Genomic DNA, 20307 nt, shown 5'->3' on the forward strand with positions numbered 1-20307 from the left:
AGTGTCTGCCTTTGAAAGTGAGATGGAAAGTAGGATATATAAAATTAGAAAGTAGTGAAGACCCTTTTCCAAACTGCATGAGTGGTTTGTTTGGGAGGGGCCTAAGGAGTGGGTCCATCTTAGACGCCATTACCCTCTTTTCTGTAAATATCAAGCAAGTAGTTTGGGGTGCTGACACTCGTTTTGAACAAATATTAAGCCTATAAAGTACAGTAAAACTGTTTGATTATTTAGATCTGTGTCAGATGGTCAGCAGTGTTTTTATAGGAATGTCTAATTAAGGTAATATAAGACTGTCTGGTATAAAAGAAAAAATTTCCATGCGGCTTCTTCCATCAAGGAAGTGACTCAGGAGAATGTAGCATGAAAAATCAGATGCCATCTTCATTATACAAATAATGTTGGAGAATATTCAGATTGACATTTCAAAACAATACCTAAACTGCGCTGTATAATAAATGCATATTATTTTTTAACAGGCTCAGACCCGGGTAAAATTGAATTTTTTGGACCAGATTGCAAAATTCTGGGAACTTCAGGGATGCTCACTGAAAATCCCACATGTGGAAAGAAAGATATTGGATTTGTTCCAACTTAATAGGGTAAGAATTGAAGGTGTCTAGAGGTGAATGCTGGCTTGTTTTCTGTGATAAGTGGAGCCTTTTTTGGTCTTGAAAAACCCTTGAGTCAACACATTCTAGAATCTAGGATTTAGATAAATTGGACTTAAGTGGATGTATTAATTACTTCATACTATATCTTGTGTGGCGTACTAACTTAGCAATTAAAAGTACAAGTTTATCTGGCTGCACACCATCTGTACAACATCTACCTATTAAAGATTGCTTGAATTCTGAAGCAAAGCAGTTTTTCTTGCCACGTTGCATTGGCATGGAGCATCCTGTACATTTATATGTCCATGCATACATTTTGATGCGCAACAATTTTCTTTTACAGCTGGTTGCAGAGGAAGGTGGATTTGATGTGGTTTGTAAAGACAGAAAATGGACCAGAATAGCTACCAAGATGGGGTTTGCTCCTGGCAAAGCAGTAGGTTCGCACATCCGTGTCCATTATGAGCGCATTCTTTATCCTTACAATTTATTCCAGTCTGGAGCTAGCCTATTGGTGAGTATTGCTGACTCAGTCTAGATTATGAATTTACTTTACCCAGATAATTTGACTGTGCATTTTAGGAATCCTGGGAGTATATGTAGATAGTAGCCTTGGAAAATTCTGGAGCTGGCCCTGAACTCAGACACAGGCTGCATTTGGATGTCATGCCAAGATGCAATTAAATTCCATTGTGCTGTGAACAGTACAGATTTGATTTGCTTGTTCTTATATGCAGCCCAGGCTTCTTCCTTTCCCTTTGTATGCAAGTTGTGTTTCATGCTGTGCACAAAAAGGGAGCAGGCAGTTTCCTGGTGAGCATGCCACAACAAATAAGGTGTATTTGTATCCTTGCAGCAGATTGGAGTTTAACTGCAGTTTGGCAAAATGTCTGAATGCAATCATAGAACTTCCTGTATTTTTGCAGCTGTTTAGTGGTTTTGCTTATCAAGAAACGTAACATTTATTATGAATACATTCCTTGCCAGCTAGAAAGAAAAGTGATCTGGATCCCCTTAGTTTACTTTCATGATCAGAAAGCAGTAATTGCTAATTTATGGCTTCTGGCATATTTTAAATATATTCATAAGGTAGGCATTTCTTCATATTAAAACTTCCATCTATGTTTTCTGGAGCTTGAATGGTCTTCTTTCCATTAAACAGAATCCCTTGATTTGGGATTTTAAGGTGCAGACATATAATTCCTGAGATAATTGAGTAGTTCAAATCTGATAATCTGTCTTTGAAATGATAAGACTGAATCACCTGCTAGGGGCCCAACAGGTTCCTGCTCTACTGATTTGGTATAGCAGTGTATCAAGAAAAGATAAGCTCTGATGGAAGATGCCTATCAGTTGAAAAATTTTAGATTTTGAATTAAGATTGCAAGTAAGAAGTGCACGTACTAGGCTGCTCTCTTCTTTCTAAACAAAATGAAGATGCACAGGTTGGATTCTGTTTTAATTACTTTTTGTCAATAGCTTTTTCAACCTCTGCTAGATTGGTTGGATAAAAGTACTTGGAATTAAAAGCTAAATTGAAAATACTAAAATGAATTGAAATTGAAAAAGCTAAAATGAAAACCTGTTTAATATGGTAAGCAGCATTTTTCTTTTGGCAAGGGGAAGAAAGTTATCTTGATGATGATTAGATCTTCTTTAGCAGTTGTATAATAATATTGATGGATACATGTTCTGGCCGATTCCACACAGGCAACACAGGTTCATTAAATACACTGTTTCTGCTGCCTCTGTCACCATTTGCATCTGTTCTGGCAACTGTGTTCACAAATAGGCACTTACATAAATTGCTACTTGATGAGGCTATTTATTATTATTATTATTATTATTATTATTATTATTATTATTATTATTATTATTATTATTATTATTATTATTATTATTATTATTATTATTATTATTATTATTCCTAGACCACCTCATCCCCAAAGGGCTCTAGGCGGTTCACAATACAATAAAGACCAATAAATTACTTAAAAACATCTAAAAACATTTAAGGTTCAATATGCAGCATATCAATTTCAATAATAACAGTCCAACCCATATTGGTGGCACCTGGTCTTAAGGCTGTGAGGGGCTGGCAGCGCCCAAAGATGAAACCAGTGTGGGTACTGCTAGAGATGACAAACCATGGCAGGGCTTCACAAGGGGGCAGCCAATCCACAGCCAGCCTCACCAAAAACCCGATGGAACAGCTCAGTCTTACAGGCCCTGCGGAACTTTCTCTTGCGGGCTCAGGGCAGCTACCAACATTTTATAAAGCATTAAAATCAGTATATAAAAATATTTACATAACATAATTACGTAACAATCCTACCCATACTAAAATTTGCTCAGCAAGACAGCAGAGTTCACTAAAATGCATTATTATTATTATTATTATTATTATTATTATTATTATTATTATTATTATTATTATTATTATTATTATTATTATTATTATTATTATTTATTCAATTTCTATACCGCCCGATCCCCAAAGGGCTCCGGGCGGTGAACAACATAATATATAAACAATAAGCAGGAGCAAATCCGGTACAATACAAACATAGGCTCCGTCAATAAAACATCTTAAAATACATAAAAACAGTGGCTAACAATTAGCAAATTAAACAAGAGGCGTCCAGGCTCAATTAAAAAACCCACCCCAAGAAGGGGGGGACAGCAGGCCCCTCAATACCTGTTCATCTTCTCCTGCAGCTACAAATGAATTACTGTCTTCCTGGAGGGGAAAAGGGTGGCAGAAGATGGAAGAGTGGGAGGACAAGTATTATTTGTTCACTAGGTTTGCTTGCAATGAGGTCTATGGATGTATGAGAGTCATCAGTTCAACAGATTCAATGTGGAACTCTAGCTGTTTCTCTAACACAGGCATACCTATTGGAATGTTAGGTGAATATGAATCTGTTGAAAGTTATGCTCAGCTTATACAGAAAGCTGTTTTATTGCTTTAAATTCTGCAATGATAGTGTGTTTAAAAACTCCATGGTCTTTGTAATAAATAAGCAGAGTTCATAGAAAATCATTTTTCTCTGCTGCTCAGCTCAGCCTTAATGAGATATATGATGTGGCACGTATCAGCCAGTGATGTTGATGCACACAGAACTACTAGTTGGAGGCTAACTCAGCTGAAAGTCAGATGTAAATCTATCCCTACCCATGGACTGAAAAGGATGTGTGAATGAATCAGTAAATGCTTTTGTCTCAACTGAACAGCTAACCTTCTGTCATAAGAACAAAACCTATATTTTGGGTCAAATCCATAACAGAATATGTGAAATGTTAAGCTTTGAGACAAATATAACTTACTTACTGTATTTGCTAGAACAGGAAGGATGTCTAATGTGCAGTAGTATCTTCTAACCAATTGCAGCAGCTAGAATGCTTTTAGCTCAACATTAGAAACTCTAATCCTTGCCGTAGAGAGAGTTTTAGCTGTCATGATAATGGGTAAGATATCAATATCTGAACAATAATAAAAGAACATATCGTATATACTTGTGTATAAGTTGACCCGCATATAATTCGAAGCACCTAATTTTACCACAAAAAAATGGGAAAACTTATTGACTCGTCGAGGGTGGGAAATGCAGCAGCTACTGGTAAATTTCAAAAATAAAAATAGATAACAATAAAATTACATTAATTGAGGCATCAGTAGGTTAAATGTTTTTGAATATTTATTTCAAAGAAAAACAGTAAACTAGCTCTGTAAGTGGAAAAGAGTGTCAACAAGAACAATATGGTATCAACAATAACTTTAAAAGTACAAAAACCTTAGCTTTTTTGTAAGGAAGGTTTTTAAACAATGGATCTTAGAATAAAAACTGGAATGAACATCCCTGTTCACTGTGACTCAAAACTACCCTGCTTTTTAAAAGAATAGTTCATTATTTTTAGTGTACATATTTTTAAAATTGCACATGGCAGGTGTCATTTTAGAAGGGATATTCACACAACCTGTCAGGGGAGGAATGTTTATGTTAGCAGTACCAACATTTCAGAGTATCTTTAGGAGACCCTCCTGATGTTACTACCCAGGTTTGGTGAAGTTTGGTTCAGGGGGTCCAAAGTTATGGACCCTCAAAAGGGAAGCTCCATCTACTATTAGCTCCCATTGGAAACAATGGGGGATGAGAGCACCCACTTTGGGTATCCATAACTTTGGACCCCCTGAACCAAACTTCACAAAACCTGGCTGTTATCGGCAACATATTATCCTGATGATACCACCCAGGTTTAGTGAAGTTTGGTTCAAGAGGTTCAAAGTTATGGACCCTCAAAATGTAGCCCCATCTACTATTAGCTCCCATTGGAAACAATGGGGGATGGGGCACCACCTTTGGGGGTCCATAACTTTGGACCCCCTGAACCAAAGTTTACCAAACTTGGCTGGTATCATCAAGAGTGTCACCTGATGATACTCTGAAATTGTGGTGCCGCTAGCCTAAAAACTGCATCCCCTGGCAGCCAACAAAGTAAAAACCCTAAAATATTTTTAAAATACACCTGACTCATGTATAAGTTGAGGGGGGCTTTTTCAGCACAAAAAATGTGCTGAAAAACTCGACTTATACATGAGTATATACGGTATATACAAATTCTCTTTGGCCAACAGTTTTCCCCTTTGTTGACTACTGGAACTAGAAATTCCCCAAAGAAATTGCAAATAAGGATGTGTTAAATTTAACATAGACTTAATAAATACATTATACTTTATATAACTTGTATAGTATTGGAATAAGATGTGTCGCCATGTATACAAAAGGTATTGCATTCCACCCTTTTTTTGTTTTGTTTTTAATAAACTTTGAAAAGAATTAACCCAAATCTTTAAATTCCTATCATCTTGAGCATAATTGCTTTCCCCCCCTCAAAACTTTAACAATTCTGGCTATAGACTTGTGAAAATATATGAGTAAAAGTACTTGTTTTTTTCTTCCATTTTATGATTTGATATCATACGTTATTGCTTTATTATTTTATCATTTACATTTTCATATCATTTCACATCATATGTTACTGCTCATATTGCCTGCTACAGGGGACCCCAAACTCTTCTAGTGTGCGGGTACCCTTGAAATGCTGACAGAGGGTGGTAGGCACAACTACAAAATGACTGTTGCTGGAGGCGGAACCAACTACAAAATGTCAGGGAGTGAGGTTATATATAACTAACAGTAACGGTTTATCATTTCTGGAAGATGCTGATTAACAGGGTGCCTTTTAAAAGGAACATACTTTTACAATACATTCTTGCATACCCACCACTTATCAGAAGCCTTGTTGGGCCAAAGCCCCACCTGCTTTTAGCTTTGTGGGTAACAGGAGAGGTGTCAGTATTCACTGTGGTGCCTTTGGGCACTGTGTTGGCAACCTGTGACCTACTATAAACTAGTGGTGAAATGTTGCAGTTCATTTTCATGAAGCTGTAAGACTGTGTTTGATCTGAAGAGTAGGTAGGGCTACATATTCTTTTTGTGGAGTTGTGATATTTGCCCTTGTTTATGGAAGTTCTTAGATTTATTTGTTAAAGGAACATTAAAAAGAGGGACGATCTTCTAGATGTGTTGCCTGAAACCTGATTTAGGCATTTGATATTTCTGAAAAGAAAATATGGTTTTTCAGAAAAAGTTCGCTTTAGCAGAAAATTATTTTTCAAACCTCACTTCACAAGGTTGCAGTTCATTGAAAGTGTAACTCTCCAAGCTCTCTCTTGAAATAGGCACCTGACATTTGTTCCAAACTGATGTGTTTAGTGGATGATGCAGTTCTGGAAAAGGTATGTTGTATATAATTTTTTGAATGACATCCTTCCTTGTTTTGTTCAGAATTGTTTCCTGTTCATCTTTTTATGCAAAATATTTAAACCCATATTCTGTGAAGTGAGATAAAAATGAATGGTGAGTTTTGTTGTTGGTTTTTGTCTTTGGTTTTGCTGCCTGTTCTATGTCTAGCTAATAGGTCTCTACAAACTTATTGCATTGAAGTGTTTTTCTTTGATCCAAAAGCTCAGGCCTGTATTGTATGTGTTCAGGTATTTGTGCATTCCCAAGGGTTCCTTGTGTAAGCATTAGGTTCACTTCTGGATCCTGAGAATCTGGAGAAAACAATGTTGGTTAGCGAAATCAGTCTCAGGGGAGGGGTTTTTTTTTTGCTGAAAATTGTGTCCTTGTGTTAGGTTATCTAGCTTGAAGATTTGATGCAGTTAGGAATTGTGTTCAAGCATACAGGATTAGTTCTGAAACGAATCTCCAGTCATGGAATGTAATCTTCATTCCTGTTGCAGTCCAGAGCAGTCCTCCAAAATCATCCAGGAATCATAAGACCCGCAGGAATGGCAGTGAGCATGACATGAGGGTGTGTAGTTGGGGGAGATTAGTAAAAGTATATTTACATCTTTAGTCTAAGTACTTTCAGGACATGAAATAGGATGCTTCTGTCCAAGTCAACATGCAGAGGTGGCCAGACAATTACTCCTGAACAGCATATATACACAGGTTTTGAAGAAAAGGAATTTGCCCTTCCTCTCTCTTCTGCCACATTCCTAATACTAAGGGAGATTGAACAAGGAAGAATGCGTACGAGGCCCAGTTACTGTTACAGGTTGATTAGACTTGCCTGGAGATAAAGGCAGTTTTATAGGAGAATGGAAGGAAGTGCTAGATGCCAGGCTCAAAGAGGGATGATATTGTGGGGTTTTGAACTCTCCATAGTTGGAGGAGAAGCATAACCAATATTTTACACTATTTTGGACCATATCTAAATGAAAGCCTTTCAGTTTTTTTTAACATGAAAAGTTTCTTATGCAGAACTCCTGTTCTTCAACAAATACTGTTGGATAAAGAATTATTACTTTTTGTTTGATTGTTCGGAGTACCTTCCATGCCCAACTATATTTATTTGTTCATTTATTTATATTTATTCCCTGCCATTTATTACAGGGTGAGTTACAATAAAACCATAATAAGGTACTTCCCAGCACAATAATAAAATCTCTAAAAAACCCAATCCTAAGATTATAAAGCATTATAAAAACCCCCCCCTTACCCCCCCCCCCCCCCATATCTCCATTGAGTTTTGTTTGACGTCTATAGTATTTTGATCAGAATAGTAGTTGGCACTGGTGTATAGTGGAACTGAAAAATATGTCATGTTGGGATGTTTGTTTTTCTATGAGTTTTGGCTTCTGTTAGAAAAAATAAAACCAATTAAAGAAGGTTCTTTGCTTGAAACCTTAGTTACCAAAGCACAAGGATTGGTAACGACAGAGTCTTGGTATTCACCCATCCCCTCTAAATAGCCCTATGCTACCATCATGTTGTTATAAATATGTACTACATTCTGCATTAGAGGAGACTTCATAGTGTAACTTTTTGGGAAACAATTATGGCCAAAAGACTTGAAAGTTATTCTTCAGAGGGTTTGTATGCACAATCCACAAAGAAGTTGAATTTAAAATGTGATGTTGGTATCCTACTCTTCAGAAAATCAGCAATTTTTATTAGAATGGCTCCAAACTTCACTTCTGTGAATGCCTAGAGATGGGATATTCACACATTAAGTGCCTAATAATATATAAAATCTGGGCAGAAGATTTAGCTGATGACCATTAGGTTCTTGGCTATTGTCTGCTTTGATCCTCTGAAACACACCTACTTAACCTCATCAACATAGAGGAAAAATCTTGTTACTACGAAGAGTTTGTTGCACACTTGGTAACTGTAGCAAGACTTACTATGAGCAATTAATATTTTTTACTTATGTCAGTGTATTGTATTGATATAATTGTTTTGCCCTCAAGTACCATCATCTCAGTATTATCCTAACTTTTGTTATAATGAATTGCTAACATTATCTGTACTTTTGAGCAAAACAAATAAGTGTGTACTGGAATACGCAGATAAAAATAGCAATAGGTGAATGGTCATGCAAATACCAACTCCAGCCTCTGGGTTCCTTTCCTTAACCCAGTGTGTTTTGCCTCACTTTGCTTTCATTGGTGCCTGCTTTCTATGGTGGTTGTTGTCATCATTCCCTAACCATTTTGATTTTGTCTTCTGTCTCCTTATACAAAGCTTGTCCCTTTAGAACAATGGTTCTCAACCTTCCTAATGCTGCGACCCTTTAATACAGTTCCTCATGTTGTGGTGACCCCCAACCCTAACAGTTATCCATTTAACAGATGGAGAACACTGATGCAGAGAGTCTTAGGCAACCCCTGTGAAAAGGTTGTTCGACCCCCAGGTTGAGAACCACTGCTTTAGAACTACTTAGCTACAGTTTGTTCTCAGACTATGTTTGCATATACACTTCTGTTGGAGTGTGTGTGAAAATGCAGGGAGAACTAATTGTTCATAAAATGGGCTTCCCCCCCCCCCTTGTTATGTGAAACACTTGGAAAATTTGTTCCATTGGTTAAGTCCTATACTGTTGCTCAGTTCTGTATCCAAGCAATCCAAGCAATAGCAGAGCTAGTGTTTATTTTGTTCTGTATGTCCACAATAATTCCTGGCCTCATTGCCATGAAGCATGGTAGGCCATTACCTAAATCCCCTTCAAGAATATGCTTTCCCCCCTGTTTCATTCTCTGTAACCTCTTGCTAAATGCTGGGCACATAGCTGTGAGAAGAGGCATTAGACTAATTGTGCCACCAAAGCTACTTTCTTTGCAATTCCTGCATTTGGGAGGTTCTCCCAAACACAGGGTTGCTTACTCTTCAGACACAGTCCACTGCCAATTTTCCTTCAATAATCCTACCTACCCTTACAAAGCGGTTCATGAGAAGGCCAATAGATTTGATTGAAGATAGTGGAACATATGGAAGATTCAGAAAAGTGAAATAATAGTGTTTGAAAGCAAACTTTTGTTGAGGGCCAAGACATTGATTAAGGTTCTGTGCTTTCCTGTCTGTGAGTCTGATCAAGAAGACGACATGGGTGATTTGTCTTACTCTGAAGTACAGCATCCAACCGCTCCCTCAGCCACAAAGAGAAGGGAGAGATCTAGAAATGAGATTCAGTTCCTCAGGCCTCTGATCTAGATTGTTTCATACTGACAGTGTTGTACCTTTTCTGTTTACAAAACAAGTTTTTCAGTTTTCTGAAATTCTTTGCGGAGAAATATTGTTTTTGACAAAATAAACTCTTGATCTTTTTTTGGCAACAAAATATCCCAAACAACATGCTATCATAGTGGGTGATATATGTGATTTTTCTTTTGCATGATTAGCACAAAAAGGCTATTTACCACTTCATCCCGTAGGATTTAGTCCTGCCATTTGCTTGTATGTGAGAAAGTAAAAGAATATACTCAGAGGCACTGTTAACTGAGAACAAAACTGTTCCTGATGACTCTAGTGTCATGGGCAAGGAGCAAATTTTTCCTCTTTGTCATTTGTGACCTAGCTTGCAGCTTGCTTATTTTGCTCCCAACAGCTTAATGGATACCATTGAGGATTTGTGAATAGAATCTAACTCCGAGTCCCCAACCTTTTGAGCCTGGGGGCACCTTGGAATTCTGACACAGGATGATGGGCACAACTACAAAATGGCATTTGCAGGAAACCAAGCCCACCACACATAGGATGCCCCAAGTACAGGAGAGAAGGGAGCCATTAAAAATACAGTGGGAAAGAGGAGTTAGAAGAGAATAAAACCAACATTGTGTTGGCAGCTGAAGCTAACCAGGAGCCTGACTTGCCAAGATCCCTGTATGGCCTCACCTACTTTTAAAAAATCTCTTGATGGGTGCCATGAAAGGTTGTGACAATGCCATAGCACCCACCGGGCACCTAATCTAATTTAAATAATTGTAATTGTGACTTCTTTTTCCATTTGTTGGTGGAGAGGCTGATTCAAAACTGCTCATTCCAAAAGTCCAGGATAGTCACATCTCAGAAAGCTCAATCACAGGCATGCTGATTTAGCTTAATAGCTTCTTCAAGCTTTATCCGCCATAATCTACATAAAAATACCTTGCAAAACTAAGAGTGCTCAGTTTTTCTTTGTCCAAAAGACTTGGATGTCATTATGAATACCAAGGACAAAATTGGTGAGCTTGTCAATAACAATTTTGCTGGCCACTTGTGGAATACTTTAAATATAAATGTTTATAAGTGAATTGATGTGGTATACTGGTTTAAGTGTCAGACTGTGATCAGGGAGACCCAGGTTTGAACCCCCACTCTGCTGTGGAAGCTTACTGGGTAACCTTGGGTCAGGGGCGAACCGCTGAGGGGGACATATGAGGTCAAATGTCCCTGGGCTGCAGCCATTTAGTCATGTGGGGGGGCAGAAAATCACCCCCACACTCCTCCTTACCCCGGGTCCATACACTGACTTCAAGGCCTGGTGCAAAAAAAGTTGTTTGTTTGTGTTGAGGGAGGGGGATTTTGCACCGGGCTACATTTTCCCCAGCTGTGCCTCTGCCATGGGCTGATCACACACTCTCAGCCTTACCTCATAGGGTTATTACAACATTAAAATGGAGGAGAGGAGAACAATGTAAGCCGCATCGGGTAGCCATTGGGGGGGGGGGAAGATGGGGTGTAAAGGAAGTAAAAAATAATAAAATAATCATTTTTTCTACCATATTTGTCATACTTTGTAACTATGTAAAACTGCTAGATTGTATGAATTTTCAGAATAGCAAGGATACCTTTCTAGACCCTGATAGTTAGAAAATACAACTGACTATCCCAAGTTATCTTTAGGGAATATGATTTATGTATGTATTTTCATTCAGCAATTAGAAATAATTTAGCTAAACTTGGATCCCTATCTGCATTGGAACAGGGCTGCTCATTTAGTGGAAGTGAGAGTTCTTGGATCTATTCATTAGACATGTAATTATTTTTTACTAATATATATATAGAAAAAAATCCCTCTTGGCTTCCATGTTTAGTGTCTTCAGAAGCCAGATCTTGCCAGTGATACAAAGGACAAGGAATACAAACCTCATGATATTCCTCAAAGACAATCTGTTCAGCCATCTGAAAGTTGTCCACCTGCACGTCGAGCAAAACGAATGAAAACTGAGGTGTGTATGAAAATACAATAATCCAAACAAAGAAATACTTTAATAAGGAATTTTTCTAGAGGCTGAAGTAACCGCGATTTTTCATGGGAATCTTGTGTTGAGAATCTGCCTGCAGTACTAAGGATTACTTTTAAACAGTTTTCCATTTGGGCTAGTTTAAGCACAGTTTCAACTGGAATAAAAAGAAGATGTTCAGACTGTTATACCACATGTTCCCTGCACACAAGTCTGATACCCATGTGAGCAATTTAACTCCTCCTCCCTTAATCACAATTAAGTGACGTGTTGGCACTAGCATTAATTATGGTTATGGCTAACAAGTGTTCATTGTCATGGCTTCTGTGCAGTCTCACCTATGCGCTTGCACAAACGACCATTGGATGAACAGCAGTTACAGATGAGTGAAACCTTATCTTTTTGTTTAACTAAGATTTGAAACCAAGTTCTGCTTTAATTCATTTGAATATTAATAATATATACATTCAGTTATTGCTGATTATAATAATCAGTTATTATATATCCAGTTATTGCTGATTATAAGACCAAATTGGTAGGATACTATGACTCCCTTTGCTGAAGTGAAGAGATTTGCTCCACTGTAAGAAAACTCCTTAATTAGCAGGAGGTAGTGATGTCCCTGCCCTATAATTTCCACTGCACTAGTGTTAAATTGCTCACATGAGACTGAATTACCCGTATTCTCTTCATGTACAATTCCTGTAAAGTTTGGTGTGCTCAAAGGTAAAGGTAGAACCAGGTCCTGTGCAAGAACCAGGTCATTACTGACCCATGGAGTAACATCACATCCCAACATTTACAAGGCAGACTTTATTTACTGGGTGGTTTGCCATTGCTCTCCCCGCTCATCTGTACTTTCCCAACAAGCTGGGTACTGATTTTACCAACCTTTGAAGGATGGAAGACTGAGTCAACCTTGAGCCAGCTAAGTGAAACTGACTTCCATTAGGATCAAACTGAAGACTTTTTACTGTGGCTTAGTGCTCTGTGCCATTCTTAAAATCAAGAGGTCTTTAAAAAGGTTATTTGATCTGGATTGCATTCTTAGTGTAATCATTATGCAGAAGAGAGCTCACTATTGTTACACCATGCCCCAACTTGGGTAGGATCCAAAGGAAACATTTGCAAGGTTGGGCATGTTCCTTATTTTTTCCAGCTTTTGCCCTCCCCTGCTGCATCCCCTCATACATATCAGCCACCCCTCTAGAGAGCCTAATACTGACCTAAACATCAAAATAAAAATGTTAAGTTTAATTACTTTTCCTTAGACAACTAACATTAAGAATGATTCAGAGGAAACTGCAGAAACCAAGACTCACAACTTGAGACGCAGAATGGGAAGTACCCCCGCAAAGCCTGACAATGGTAAATATATCTAAGGAAAATAATACAGTTGTTATTTATAGAGCCCTACTTTACATTCCAAGTGGCAGCTTAGCATAGCAGCGTAAATAAATTAATTTAAATATGATATTTCTCAAAGTTGTGAAGATTTTTTAATGAAACCTTTTAATATAATAACATTAAACGTTATCAAGATTTTCTTTTAAAATATTAACCTTTAAAATGTTAACCTTTATAGTAAGAAGAAAAACAACCTTTGCAGATGGCTAGGTATTTTTAAAATTATTTCACTATTGTTAATTCAGATGCTTTCAAAAATTCCTTATGAGCAGGTGGTGGGAGCTGATTTAGAGTAGACATTTGTTCTCTCTCAGGCAGGAATGCCTTTTTAAAGGTGTCATAGTAAACAAACGAGCTTTATTCCTGTATGTGTAAATGCATTCATATTTAACTGATCAATTACAGCCTGCACAGTTCACTAAGATTTCTCTGGGTAGGAGCCATATTTAAAAACCTTTTTAAAGCATTCTTTCTTGTCACAGATCTTTTAATAGTAATATTATCTAAATTGCTTTTTTGCTGTATCAGATAAAGAATCTCATAGCATAGTGAAGCGGGATGCTATTGAGAAAAAACAGCCCATTTGGGAAACTGATAGAGAAAAACCAAAGGGACGTTCTAAGAAGAGCTTTAATGCCGTGAGTATTTTTATTTATGGCTCTTCGTGCTGATTGCAGAAAATGCAGAGCTTGTATAAATATAGTAGAAAATAATTTCTTGAATTTTATGTTGTGGGGTATAAAATTATATACTGACATTTATTTTTGGCTAGAACAGAGAAATGTTAAACTGGAATAATTTGAAACTAGACTCAGAGATTACCATTTTTTTGTATTTAACTTGACCAGTGATACTTCATTGTTTCTCATTCATTTAGAATGAGTTTTAATTTTGGTTCTTAGTTGTTCTAGTTGAAGTTTGTGTTGGAGGCTTCTTGCTATTTAATATAGCAGTTTCTTTTCCTGAAAAGATAAGATTCAAGAGCCTTTTATAGCTCTTGGTTAGCAGAACCTTTTTTATCAGATCTTCTTGACTTGACTTTGTATTTTTATTTATATATTCTTAAGGGCCTATTTTCTGAACAGCTGAGCTATTAAAGATCTTGAGATGTTTATATATGCTTATACCTGGAATAAATGTTATCAAAAATAGGACAGACTTAAGTCAGATCTTGCTTGATTATACGTTCATTAGGAATCATCCAACACAAAGAAGAAACATGACACCATTTTTCTTCTTTGGAATTGTCTTTTTTACAGGTGGATTTGTATGTGTGCCTCTTATGTGGTAGTGGTAATGATGAGGACCGTCTGCTCCTATGTGATGGTTGTGATGACAGTTACCATACCTTTTGTTTAATTCCACCCCTTCATGATGTTCCCAAAGGGGACTGGAGATGTCCCCAGTGCCTCGCTCAGGTAACAAGAAGTAAATGAAATGCTTGGGTTTTTTAGGTCTCAGAAATAGTAAAGAAATCATGGTCCACCCCAACGTATTTATTTAATATGATCCATGTTATCTTTTGCATGGGTCAGCTGTAAGTGATTGAATTCCTATGATTAAGATTGGACATAAAACTGGCACTGGTACCCCAACCTCTCCAGAACTGCCAGTAAGCATTCTGCCAGTAAATTTTACTGATTTAAGGAGTTTAGAGAGAGTGTTTTGCACAAGGAAGGCACTGAGAAGGAGATCTTACTTTGCATTCCTCTATGAAAGCTGAGAAGACACTGTAGGGAGCTGTGGGACCTCTCTGGACAAAAAGCTGCCAGGCCAGGGTGGGGTAGTGAAGGGTAGTCAGTATTACTTCCACTTTCTTGTTCATTGGTGGAGCAAGCGGAGGAAGATCACTTCCACTGCTGCCTTTCTTTAGTGAAACCATAAGATCCAACTGACTATAAATGCAGGTCCCATTATAGCACCATCCACAGTTTTACTCCTTCCTTTAGACCCAGCATACTATAATGTGCAGTTCCTGCAATTGTACTGTAAAACTGACTGACCCATTTTTATAAAGCTCGCTAATAGTACATGCAGTATTTGTTTTTCATTCTCTGTTAATCATTGTTGTATTTTTATTGCACAGGAGTGTAGTAAACCACAAGAAGCATTTGGTTTTGAACAGGCAGCACGAGACTATACACTCCGCACATTTGGAGAAATGGCAGATGCATTCAAGTCAGATTATTTTAACATGCCGGTGCACGTACGTTAATATTTTCATTAAGCCTGTGACAAATTCCATTACAAGGATTATTAAAGCATACATTCCAGGAAAGAGCTGTAAAGGGAACTTCTTAACTATGAGTTTTCGGTAGAATGAGTCTTACACTGAATTCCTCTAAAGCAAGTGAGTGTGTATGTGGGGGTGGATGTTCTAAAGAGCAAAATAGACAGGTGGGAAGGGGAGGGTTGAATAAATTATCCTCCTCACACCAGAATCACTTTCTACAACCTAGTTTTTCCTGTAGGACTCTAAAGCCGACATTAACTTCTGCTACTTAAATCTGACTGGGGAACACTGCAGAGAAGAGGGGGAATACAAACAGGCCTGCCATGCTGGATTTTGAGTTTTCCATCCTCATTCCTCTACTTTATATGAATTCAACATGACCCAGATTTTAACAAATGTTCCATGCCCCATATTGAGTTGGCCTCAGAGAAGGAATTTCATTTTCTCTTCTGAATACTTCCCTACCATGTCAATGGTGTGGATGTTGGTTTAGTATTTCCCTGTTTTCTAATTTCTTTCAAAACACGGTTAATAAAGTGTGGCACAATACATGCAACAGTGCCAGTATAAATGGTTTACTTAACAACCAATTCTTAGAGTAGCATGTGCTTTAAGAGGAAGAAAGTAAATTGTAAGGAACGTTTGAAATAATCAACGATTCTCACATACATGTCCATCTCTTATTGCCCTTTAGATTCTCTGATTAAAACTATAACTATAACAATAGGGGGGAGAGTAAAAAGTATCTTTCTTTTTCCATTCTACTGATAGGCAAGCTTCCCTTAGTTTGTTTCAGAATCCGCTTTGTATCTGTGAGGTTTCTTGGCCATGAAAATCTCACCTGTTTTCACAAAGTACTCTCACAGATTGTAGTGTTGGTTCATTTTTGCTGATGATATCACAAATTTGGTTTTACCTACAAAACTATTCATGGTAGAATCTCTTGAAAATTCAACTGTCTTTTCCAATAAAGCAGTGGACTTGTGGCAACAACCACATAGAATGTTTTCAAGAAAATGTCAAATAAAAGGACGTTTGGATGGATGTTATCTCAATTCACAGCAGTCACTAAGAGTAAACATTTAAAGAACTGTGCATGTCCCTACACAGCAGCTAGCTTTAAGTCCTGGTTCTGAATATTGACTACATGCTCAGAATCTCATTTAAATCAAGCGGGAGAATCTTTTGGGGAAATAATTCTCTATTGGTAATACATCGAACATTAGTAGCTGGACTCGGTAAGCTTTGATGTTGGTACCATCACAGGTGTCCAACCTGGAATTCTTAAAGCATTTACTGAGTCCCTGCCCCCCTTTACCCATTAGATGCTGATGTGTCTGTTCACAGAAGGACCTCTAGGAGTCTGTCTAGTAGTTTGGGTGGTCCAAGGAAAAATAGAAAAGTTGTGCTTTTCCTGTTTTTTGCTGCCATCCCCTTACAGCTTTCTTTCTAGTATCTTCTTTACTGTATTCCATACTAATAGAAATATTTGAATTTTCTTTCTCCCCATTACTATTCCATTTGCTTTTTTATGTTCACAAATGTTTTGACATGGTATTTTTGTTTTGATTTCATGTCTTCACTTGTAAGTAATGTTTTGTCTGTCTCATGCCCAGATGGTGCCTACAGAACTGGTTGAGAAAGAGTTTTGGCGCCTTGTTAGCACAATTGAAGAAGATGTCACAGTGGAATATGGTGCCGATATTGCTTCAAAGGAGTTTGGCAGTGGGTTTCCTGTGAGAGGGGGAAAAATAAAATTGAGACCAGAAGAAGAGGTAAATTTTAATTAGTTCTAGACTGATTTGAATATAGATAATTAGAGGCATGTGTGAAACATATGAGATAAAATAAGTAACTGGAAAGCAAGACTGATAGAACTTCTTACGCCTCCGCCCTGTTCTTCCATCCTCTTGAGTTTGTACTTGCATTTTTATCCCTTCAGTGATGTCTATAGAACTGTACACCTGGCAGATCTATACAGAAGCAATATGTGTAGAGAAGGAGTAGAACTGTGTGCACAGGGCCCTGTTTATGAGCATTAACTTTAGTGTGGGCCCAGTGACCGGGTGAGCACACGTCATTGATCTGTGCTCTTGCCTTTTTTCTTTCCTCCCTTGAGTAAAAATGTGTGTGTGTAGTGTTTACCCCCATGGTCAGGAACACTGACTTTTTAGCATTCTCTGACATAGGGAAGGAGCTTATGTAGGTGTTCACTTTAAGGTAAATATTCGTGGGAACAACTTACATGGTCAGTCTTGATCTCCCAGTACACTAGTTGTGTTGTTCAACGATGTATTGTGAGTACAGAGATTGTGAGAGAGATTTTATATGGCATTTCATACCTCAGATGATCATCTTGTTGATTTTATAAGGGGAAGAATAAGAAAATTACATTGTCATGGTTGGGCACCCCCATCCACAGCCCTCAGTCGGGGGGGCGGGGGCAGCACCACTTCGGCTCCACCCTTCTGCCTCCAAGAGGGCTTCTAGGCGGTGAAGGGAGCAAAAACTGCAAAAAACCCTTCCCACCCCTGGAAAGCCCTCCATAGGATTTAAAGGATGCTCCTGGCCCTAAACCCTGGGAGGAAGCCAACTAATGTCAGTTCCACCCCTGGGAACGCCCTGCCCTGCCTCCTCCATGCTGGTGTCCAATTGGAATGCCAGTACAACCTCGCTGCAACCTTGAGTTGCTGCTGCCAAGCTGGGAAGCTGCCAGCTGCTAGCACGTTTCCCTCTTCCTCCAGGGTAAGTGTTAGAAGGAAACAAGATGCTGTGCAATAGTAACATTTTATCTCTCATTCCTACACTTCCTGTCCAGTACAGCTAGTAATATGGTTGGCCCAAGAATGAGACACCTATAACAACAAGCAAGGGTTAGAGTACAGTATTTGGAACTCAGCAGAGTACATATCAGAAGTTTAGGTTTATGGTGTTTCATATTGTTTCATACTGGAGAGAAGTATTCTTTTGCTGTTTTCTCTTGGAGTGTCTTAGACCTATGGATTTTGTTTTTTGCTTTTCTTTTAGGAGTATCTTGATAGTGGCTGGAATTTGAACAATATGCCTGTGATGGAGCAGTCTGTCCTTGCTCACATAACTGCTGATATATGTGGAATGAAGTTGCCCTGGCTATATGTAGGGATGTGCTTTTCTTCATTTTGCTGGCATATTGAGGATCACTGGAGCTATTCCATTAACTATCTGCATTGGTGAGTTTCTAGTGAACCAAACAAATGGGAAATTAGCTGAAATTGTTTTTCCTATCAATATACAGTTGTCTTAGAGATATAATCTGAAAACCCTGCAGCAGTGGTTCTCAGCCTTGTTTCATTCTTGTACCCAGGGGCAACGTATTTCCTTAAAATTGTACATACACATTAGCAAACTCATCCCCAAACACTCTGGTGTGTATCTCTGGGGGTACGTGAATCCCAGGTTAGGCACCACTGTCCTACAGAATAGATGGTTATTTATGCAGCTTTTATAATCTGTTTTAATCTTTTGTAATCTGTTTGCAGGGGGGAGCCTAAAACATGGTATGGAGCCCCAGGATATGCAGCTGAGCAACTGGAAGATGTGATGAAGAAACTGGCTCCCGAGCTATTTGAATCTCAGCCAGATCTTTTACATCAACTGGTTACAATTATGAATCCCAATACATTAATGTCTCATGGCGTGCCTGTACGTCATTGATCTCCTGTTTCTCTCCCCCTCTCCTTTTCTGGTGCAATATGTACACCTTAAGGAAATTACTTTCTAGTTGTTTGGTATTAGCTGAACCCATTTTATGTACCATTAGCTATCTTGGGTTACAAAAAATGTGATGTAAAGATCAGTGACAGTCATTGATAATGTTATAATTAAAAAATGCACATAACTATAACTGAGCATAGCTATAGTTACTACTTTAATGGCTTGTTAAATCATCTTTTACGTTGAGGGCTTCTACAGATGTAGCATATAGATTAATAACTTTAAAGATAACTGATTTGTAATTTTTTTTTGTCTTAGAAATGCAATATAGCAGTATTCCTCTATTGGACATAGGTTGCCTTTTGGCAGATCGAAATCACAAGGGGAAATGCTGTGATCTTAATCCCGTTCATATGTAACTTTTTAAACTAAGCAGGAGCTCTTTGGAATGATTTCTGAAAGGGAATGCATGTTGAAAACATTACACCGGAATGAAAATTTTAATTTCCTCTTAAAAATTGTCAATAGCATACAAGATCTTACTCCTGTGAAGCTTTTTTGTATGATTTGAATTGGTTTTTTTATTCCAGTGAAAACGTTTTCGCTGCTGCAATGGTCCTGATCAGACACAAGAGCCTGTGGAATCCTTGGGCTTGGCATGCTCTCCTATCCTTGTGCATAGCTCAGAAATTATTTCTAATTGTGTGGTAAACAGTAGCTCCTTGTATCCGGACTACAGAGTATGGTTTATTATCTGCCCTTTACGCCAGGGATTGTGTGTTTTCATTTTTAGTGGAGACAACAAACCGTGACTTGTTTAAACATAAAAATAACTGTGGTGTGTTGTGAATATGGGCATTGTTCATTCTGAGCCAGTCACAAGCCTGAAGATCCTGCAGACTCATTTCTGTGTTGACAAACAATACGTACAATGCTCCATGAAATTCATGTTGAAAAGTTTTTCACTGGTGGAAAAAACAATCAAATTTAAATGTATCTTGTTTTTTTGTAGAATCCTAAGCTGCAATCAGTTTTCATTTGGAAAAAATTAAGAAAAAAATCCTTTTGTCTTTAGGACCTGTCTCAAAATAAGTTTTCTCACATTTGTTTACTATTATTCTAATATAAATTATGGCTGACTTGCAATCTCTCCTTCTAGTAGCTGTGTATAGCAAACTAACAATACATGGGATTGTTATTTTTTTTACTTTAGACTGCAAGTTAATTGACTGCACTAGGATGTCCTTGAATTAACATGTGGCTAAATGTTTACCCTTGTGCGTTTC

At 37.9% G+C, this 20307-nt stretch overlaps 1 protein-coding gene across 1 annotated transcript in view; it reads left to right on the forward strand.

The window, feature by feature from the left end:
- KDM5B (lysine demethylase 5B) overlaps positions 1-20307 on the forward strand; it is a 68559-nt gene that overhangs the window by 28292 nt on the left and 19960 nt on the right. Inside the window, exons 5-15 of the mRNA XM_048498832.1 lie at positions 480-602; positions 958-1128; positions 6358-6414; positions 11539-11673; positions 12960-13056; positions 13624-13733; positions 14355-14513; positions 15182-15301; positions 16945-17103; positions 18356-18537; positions 18847-19009. Of these exons, the coding sequence (XP_048354789.1) occupies positions 480-602; positions 958-1128; positions 6358-6414; positions 11539-11673; positions 12960-13056; positions 13624-13733; positions 14355-14513; positions 15182-15301; positions 16945-17103; positions 18356-18537; positions 18847-19009 (1476 nt within the window). The remainder of the gene's footprint in view (positions 1-479; positions 603-957; positions 1129-6357; positions 6415-11538; positions 11674-12959; positions 13057-13623; positions 13734-14354; positions 14514-15181; positions 15302-16944; positions 17104-18355; positions 18538-18846; positions 19010-20307) is intronic.

This window comes from Sphaerodactylus townsendi, linkage group LG05, assembly GCF_021028975.2.
Source record: "Sphaerodactylus townsendi isolate TG3544 linkage group LG05, MPM_Stown_v2.3, whole genome shotgun sequence".
NCBI lineage: Eukaryota > Metazoa > Chordata > Lepidosauria > Squamata > Sphaerodactylidae > Sphaerodactylus > Sphaerodactylus townsendi.